General features: G+C 46.9%; 1 protein-coding gene across 1 annotated transcript; it reads left to right on the top strand.

Moving 5' to 3' along the window:
* The first annotated feature begins 259 nt into the window (after positions 1–259).
* Positions 260–1,045, top strand: LOC103645323 (Late embryogenesis abundant (LEA) hydroxyproline-rich glycoprotein family). Its single transcript, XM_008668397.3, has one exon. It carries the CDS (start codon positions 260–262, stop codon positions 929–931), a length of 672 nt encoding a protein of 223 aa, XP_008666619.1. The 3' UTR covers positions 932–1,045.
* The last annotated feature ends 7,061 nt before the right edge of the window (positions 1,046–8,106 follow it).

The raw sequence follows: 8,106 nt of genomic DNA, 5'->3' as shown, positions 1-8,106 counted from the left end.
GGAGCAGTGTACCCATAAATTCAACGGACCAATTTAGACGCCACGGAGCTCAAATACGTGCGGTTTCAGTTCAGTAAAGTACCATTCCCGTAGCCCCGTTCGTGCACCACTAAACCAGCCAACCGCCTCGTTAAAAACTCCCTCCCCCCTTGCTTTCCAAACGCATCGCAAATTTGTAATTCCATCCATCCACCATCACTCCCGCGCCCATTACGTTCAGCCCAGACGGTGCACGCCGCCGACCGCCACGTCCGTCCCGATGGACTCCGACGCCGCCGTGCTCCCCACGCACACCGCGACCACGCCGGGCTCCTCCAACCACTCCAAGAACCAGGCCGACGAGCTTCGCAGCCAGATCCGCCGGCGCCGGCGCCGCTGCGTCTGCGTCTGCCTCCTCGTCTCACTGGGCGCCGCCCTGCTGCTGGGAATCACCCTCTTGGTCCTCTTCCTCACCGTGCTCCGCGTCCGCGACCCCACCACGCGGCTCGTCTCCTCGCGGGTCATCGGCTTCGTCCCGGGTCCGGGCCCCGAGTTCCAGTTCAACCTCACCATGCTCCTCACCGTCGACGTGCACAACCCTAACCTGGCGTCCTTCTCGTACGCGTCGGGGTCCGTCCAGCTCTTGTACCGGGGCGTCCTGGTGGCCGTCGCCGCCGTCGACCCCGGCCGCATCCCCAGCAAGGGGGACGGCACCATGGAGCTGGTGATGACGGTGATGTCGGGCAGCTTCGGCGCCGAGCTGACGCAGCTGGTCAAGGACATGGAGGCCGGCGCGGTGCCGCTGGACGCCAGCGCCAGGGTGCCCGGGAAGGTTGCGATCTTCAGCGTGCTCAAGCTGAGCGCGGTGGCGTACTCTGACTGCCACATCATCTTCGGCGTACCAGAGATGAAAGTCCAGAGCCAGGTGTGCCACGACCACACCAAGCTCTGATCGGATCCACTGCCGGGGTCTCCGATTCGCTGCTCGAGTTCCCTTTGCATTGGCTTTGTTCTAAATTACCTAATTTTAAGAGTTTTTAAAAATATATATTAAAATATATTTCGTGGAGAGTAGGGTGTAATTGAATTAATGCTGTAGATGATGATGTATTGTTTTTATAAATACGGTCACGGTTGTTAGAGCATCTCCAACAATGCCTCAAACTAATTCATCAAATCGAAATATAGGGCTCTACACAGGAAAAATCACTCCAACAGTGCCTCAATTCAACAAATTTTGTCAAAAAACTATAGGGCACCCTCTCAAGTGCCTCAAATATACTACACCGTAGTGGGCTGCCCTATAATCTAGATTTGAGGCTTTACTGTTGGAGCGGGGTGTTTTGTTGGTGCCCTAAATTCTATAAAATTTACTTATTTTTAAATTATAAGGCATTTTTATAGGTCATGTTGTTGGAGATGCTCTTAAAGATAGAAGATTGTATATAGCAGTAAAATGTCATGACTCTTGATTATGTTGGATCTAGAACTGTCTCCTTAACTTTGATAGTACTGTTATGTGTCATATAAAGACTTGAGACTGTGTCTTCTAATCTTGTCAGTATTGTTACTTGCCATATAAAATATCCTAATGTACAACTATGTACATATATGAGTATAGTTCCAATAGAATTTTGTCTTGCGTCACTTTAACATGGTACCAGAGCTAAGATTTTTTTTTAAATTCTCTACCATGCATCCTTCTTCCTCCTCCCATGTCAAACGACATTGCTTCTACCACCATGCGTCGATCCCCATATACCAAGACATCACAATTCAATTAACTGAATCCAATTTCTTCATATGATGTGCTCAACTTCTTCCGTATCTATGGAGCTACAAGCTTCTAGAATACCTTGATGGATCCAATGCCGCCTCCGTGAAGATCGCTGCATCAATGGTCTCGGGTACAGTTGGAGTCTAATTTGGCGTATGCTAGCTGGTATGATCAAGATCAATAACTATTGAGTGGCCTTCTCTCATTGATGACTGAGGAAGTCTTTCAAGACATCATCATTGTCATGTCTTCCAAGGAGGTCTATGACTCCCTAAAAAATCGTCTCATCCACGAAGGCGCACACGACACAAATTCTCGTGGACCTTGCTACATCAAAGAAACATAACTTGTCAGCCGCCAACTTCTTTCACAAGATCATGAGGCTTGCCACCGAGCTCACCGCTGTCCCTTTACATGATGAGGAGGTCCTCGCCTATCTGATGGTGGGGATCCCGACCAACTACGAGAAGCTTCGAGCAGGGGTTTGGCGATCACAAGGGAGGATCACATCACAAGTGCCATCGTGCGATAGTTAGGGATACAACGAGTACCCCATTTAGGTTCAATAGAGGTTTGGCGACCACCGCGATATCGACACCACAATGGTCGATTAGGCCCCGCCCAGGTAACCAGGGAGAGAGAGAGAGCGCAACAAGGGAGTGTGGACAATGCCTAAAAGATAGCGATGTGAAAAGGTTTCGGTCGCTAATGCATAGTACCCGACGTCCCCTTTATGGATTGTTTTATATTGCTTGAGTTGCGAGAGCACCTAAGTGTTATGTGAGAAGAAGTCCATCCAAGGAGAAGTCCCTAGCAGCCTATGTGTGTAGGTGTTCGAAAGGAAGAATGGAAAAGAATATTGGAATAAGTCCTGCCTATGTAGGGGCCACCATCTCCCTTTTACAGAACAAGGGAGATGGTGTTACAACTGACATGTGGGGTCAGACTTGTAGCTTGACCCTGGCTACTACAGTTCGCGACCCTATAGAAGCGTTTCCTACACATTGCGGTTGACCAAGGACTTCTCAAGGCGTGGCACACGTCATCCATGCAACCATAGTGGCACACTGGTGCCACATCCAAAATGTCCGGTCTTGACAACCAGCAAGTGGCACGATGCGGCCATAATTGTACCTGTTCTGTCGCACAAGCGCAACAAGTCATTATCTCCACCAACTTCTTACTAGTCGTGACGTGGGTGGTTGGTAGACATGGCTCGTCTAGAGCCCTCCTAACAAGGGGCATCGACAACCCCTTTGTCCAAGGGCGGCACGGGCCCATGGGCATGTGGTGTGCTCGAACTCCACAACACATAGGGACTCATCTGGGCCTAGGGTGTGTGGAACTCCTAGACTCCTCACAAATAAACTTAAAATACAAAATAAATAAATAAACTATCCCCGTAGGAAAGCACGGGTGTTTTACTACTTGTGCCCCAAAACAAATGAACTTATCCTAAAATACTTGACCTTCCTACTTTCCAAAGTAATTTTTTTTCTAATACTACCTTTGTTCTAAATACATGATGTCGTTGATTTTTTTTGAAAATTTTCACTACTTGTCTTATTCAGAAAAATGTGAATTATCATTTATTTTGTTATGATTTGTTTTATCACTACATTTCCTAAGTGTGTGCGTGAAAAATAGGTAGCACCATTTACCTTAAGCAGAAGTGCTTGAGGTAAATGGTAGTACCTACACATCACTAGCAACCAAATAGAGATATTAAATATGTAAATGATACAAATAACATATGATTACCCTATTCAAACTTATGTGCACCTTCCTTTGTTCCAAAAATACTCACCATAGTAATGTTAGCTGTCTAACAAAAGAAACTAAAGAAATAGTGCAAAGTTGTGGTCCTTCATTTTGAAGACGCATTAGGTGAGCTCTTAGGAAAATTTTAACATCACTAAGCATGTATTCTATTTCTAGGTTCTTGTGACACATGATATATCACTAACTCTTGTAGAGATATAGAAACACCCAACAAAAATGATCTCTAATACGAATATCATGACATCAATTTATGTGTAAGTGGCCACATTAACCACAATACTTTCTTCATCTATAAAGGAATCAATTTCTACAGCCTAACTAGTGATTTGTTGGCTATCCAAACATCAAAATAAATCAATTCCTAATAAATATACCAACTTCTATAAACCATTATCACCATTTCCACAACCCAACTAGTCTTTTGTTGGCTATCCAAACATCAAAATGAATCAATTCCTAATAAATATACCAACTTATATTAACCATTGTCCCCTCATACACAGAAGGATACACATGACAAACACCACCATACAGGACACCCATAAGGGCAACAGTAGTAATTCAAGGCTGCTAAAAAAATATGACTGCAAGGAGAGTTCTACCGGCAAGAACGATGCTTCTTCGGTGGTGTCATTGAATAGGGGCTCTGGTGGTAACGTGGCCTTCAAAGGCGTCGTTTCGGTGCTTGGGCGAGGCCACAAGGATGACCAAGTGACATGGTGGTTGTATTGTGGGCGCGTGGCTAGCAGGGGCCCTCACCGGAGACGGAACGAGGCGACTGGCAACGAGGCACTTCGCCGTGGTGGAGTAGGCGCGAGGCGGCGAGGGGGCAGGAGCAACATTGGCGTAGGCACACGTACGTGCGCGATGGCGACGTCGACACGTGAACATGGTGGAAGGCGTAGGCGCGGGCGATGGAGGCGCTGGGGCAGGCGCGCGGTGGCAGAGACGTGATAACGATAAACGCGTGGGCACGAATGTGTGGTGGTGGAGGCACGAGCAGGAGGGAACGCGGCGGTGGTGAATAGGTCACGGGTGTGGGCACGAGAAAAGACGAAAGAGAGAAAGGAGAAGAGGGGAAAGCCGATGCGCAATTTCTTAAATCAATTAAGAACGTCAGCTAGGCAAGGCCGACGTTCTTAACTTTAGGAACATCGATAAGAGATCTAGCCGACGTACTTAATTTGAGGTACGTCGGCCTACAAAAACCGACATTCTTAACGAGGCCAACATTTTTTCCTAGTTTTCCTATAGTGCGTGTCGGTCTCAAACCACTCGCGATTGGGAGTCTTGTGGAGCTGGTTAATCCCTGCGGGAGCAGGGAGAAGTCTCCATGAAGGTTTGGATCAAATGAATCGACAAATGGAGCCGATTGAAAGGTGGGGGTAGGTGAAATCTCTCTTGTGGGTTTTGGTGGTTTGGATGACAACCCAATTAAAGGGCTAACATTTGTGCTAAGTGTTGAAACAGGTACGTAGTGCAAAGCTTGTATAGTTCAACAGAAGAGTTCAAGTCTGATGGTCCAAAGGTTGAATTGATTATGGTTGCGGACATCATAAGTAAAGGAGAACATTGCTTATGTGGAGACTCTATGTGCATACCTTAGAGACAACTGATCAAGCCAAGGATGGAGGCAAGAAGAGCTTCGAGGTACCAAGTGCACAGGAGAAGGTCAAGGTGGCCGAGGAACCCAAAGCTAACGGTGAAGAAGAAGACTTGCTAAGTCAAGGTTGATCGAGTTGAGAATCGCTACGGTGCATCGAGAATCGCTACGTAAGGACATGGCTTACAACAAATGAGGTAACATCTATGGTTATGTGGTGTAAATCATAAGGCTCAAGATCAAGCTCAAGAAATGAACAAGGTCACTAGAAGGTGGAGTAGTGTCAAAGCCAGAACCTAGAAGCAACCCAAAAGGAGCTAAGTTTACTTTGACCTTAGTTTGAGTTGTTCCTATGTTTGGATATGTTCTATGTGACCTTTACAATGTGTTGCAGCTCATGGATGATAATATGATTTGGAGTCCAACATCAACCTCAAACAGGCCAAAATGGGTAAAACGATAAAAAATGTTAAGTATGCAAGGTTTGAGTGTTCAACTATGTTGCATACACCTTTTACTACATGTTTTATGCTTTGGTTTGCTCTCTAACTCAGTTTGTAGAGAAAGTGCCATTCCGAGCTCTATTTGAGGAGAAACATAAAAGCTAAGAAAAGAATGGGAAAAGTGTAACTTTCTGGGACTTAGTCAATTTGATTATACTGTAGTTGTGTGTGTATAAGTCACTAGAAGGTCCTCTCAAGAGTTGAGATCGATTGGAGAAGAAATGGAGAAAATGGACTCATTACAGCCTCTCTATGTGCACCAGACCTGCTACAAGACTGGTCCTATGGTGCACCGGACCTGCTACAGTAGTGGGTATAGATGGCCAATAAGCACGAGGCCCACGATCCCAGCATGAAGCCCGTTGTTTGGGCCCGATCCGAGCCCGGCACGGCCTGGATTTATGCGGGCTCGGCCTGGCCCGGCACGAATAAGCGGGCCCGGGCTCGGACAGGAAACTAGGCACGGTGGGCTAGCCCGGCACGACTCGTTTACCTCTAAGCCCGTTAGCCCGCTTTTTGCACTAAATCGTGCTTACCAGCCCATTTAGCCCGTTTTCGGCCCGCTTTTTCCATGCTAAACGGGTTGGCCCGGCCCGTTTAGGCCCGCTGTGGGCCGGGCTCGGACAGGAAAACGAGCATGTGGGCTTAGATGGCCCGGCCCGGTTTTCTAGCCGTGCCTGGCGGACCGGGCCCAAAATGGGCCAGGCTTCATCGGGCCCGAACCGGGCTGGGCGACCCGTTTGGCCATCTCTAGTAGTGGGTCCATGCGCCAAGAGTGAACTGGTTGGTCTCGTGTTTTTTTGGATAAAAATCACTAGACTAGCTACAGTGTCGATCCTGTGCACCAGACCATCTATATGGCTCTCTACAGGACTTGGTCCGTGATGCACCAGACCTGCTATAAAACTTAGTCTGTGGTGCACCGGACCTACTACAAGACTTAGTCTGTGGCGCACATGGCCTACTACAGGACTGGTTCGGTGCAACAACGACTAGTTTTTAGGGAAGGAAAGTGTCAATCGGATCCCGGACTCAGGGTACATGGACCTAGACCGGTGCCTCCGTGAACATAGCAGTTTTTCCAAGATTTGGCATCTTCTTTGCAAGGAAGGGCAACACCTAGGGGCTCATTTGGGGCTATAAAAGGACCCCTAGGCGCCCATAATCAAGTGTCCAAGGCTCCCAAGTCCAGCAATAATTCGTCTTATTGCAAATCATTTCTACCTCCCTATCTTGTATATTTCTCTCTAGCTTGTGTGTTGGCGCAGTTATAAGCCAAAAGAGAGTAGAGGGGTGCTGCTACAAGTTAGAGAGAGCAAGAGCAAGCGAAGGTGTTACTCTGTCAGAGTGCTGTCGAGGAGATTGTAACCAGCCTCGGCCCTGCTGTAACCGACCTTAACATAGTGGAAGCCTCGATCTGCCACTTGGTGAAAGATCTGAGCAAACGGAGGAAGGATTTGAAATAGGCTTCAAGCTAGGTTGGGTAACTCCAATGTGGACTGGGCAAGCATTTCAGGCTTGGTCGAATCACGAGATATATCCATGTGTGTTATGTGCTCTTGCTGTGTTGTTCTTTGTCTCTTTCTTTGATTACTCTTTGCACTTCTATACTTTATCTTTGGTACAAGTCATTTTTGAAGTACAAGCTACTTTGAGATAGGGACTTCGATTCTGCTACAACCTACTCGATGTGATCTTCATACTGCTGCGATCAGACTTCCAGTAACGTAAGAATTTCTAAGTTTTCGGTGATAATTTTCATTTGCCTATTCACCCCCTCTAGGCGACATCCAAGATCTTGTTCCCGTGCAAAGGGAACTTTCAGTAGGGATTCGGGTCAGGGCCATGCACATGGGATTAACTAGAGGAGGGGCGCGACGACCTTGCGGAGCGCCTAGAATGCGAAGAGTGAGAGCGTGAAGAGGCCGCATTAGGTGAAGCAGGCGGAGCGACGACCGATGCTGGTGACCATCGTCTGGCATGCCTCACACGCCGCCCACATGGTGGTTGTTGCCCTGCCTACACCGATCTTATTGAGTTGACTCGGGAAGGGGGTTGAATTCAATGGTGTGTTGGGGAGGGGGATGGGACGAATAACGCAGAGCGGGGAGAGGGGGCAACACACGACTGTTGAAAGTGGTGCTTTATTAAAGTAGAGATGAGTTACTCTCTCTATCCCATAAGTCATAAAAACACCATTCTCACTTTTTTAGAAGTCAAATATTTTAAATCTTAACAGAACATATATAAAAACATAATAAGTTTATCTAGAATACAAATATTGCTAATATTTTTTTCACAAGCTTAGAATTCTTTAATACAAGAGTTAAGTTTTATCTAGTAGAAAAATAGCTAAATTAATCTAGTGTATTCAAACATCTGTACTCCTTTAAATCACATAGATATGTTTTGTCTCCCATGTCTTGCCTAACAACCAGATAAGATGTGCCATATCTCTTACA

This window comes from Zea mays, chromosome 1 (genome assembly GCF_902167145.1).
Source record: "Zea mays cultivar B73 chromosome 1, Zm-B73-REFERENCE-NAM-5.0, whole genome shotgun sequence".
In the NCBI taxonomy this organism is placed as follows: Eukaryota; Viridiplantae; Streptophyta; class Magnoliopsida; order Poales; family Poaceae; genus Zea; species Zea mays.
The sequence above is the reverse complement of the archived record's forward strand: the minus strand, read 5'-3'. Positions and strand labels throughout refer to the sequence as shown.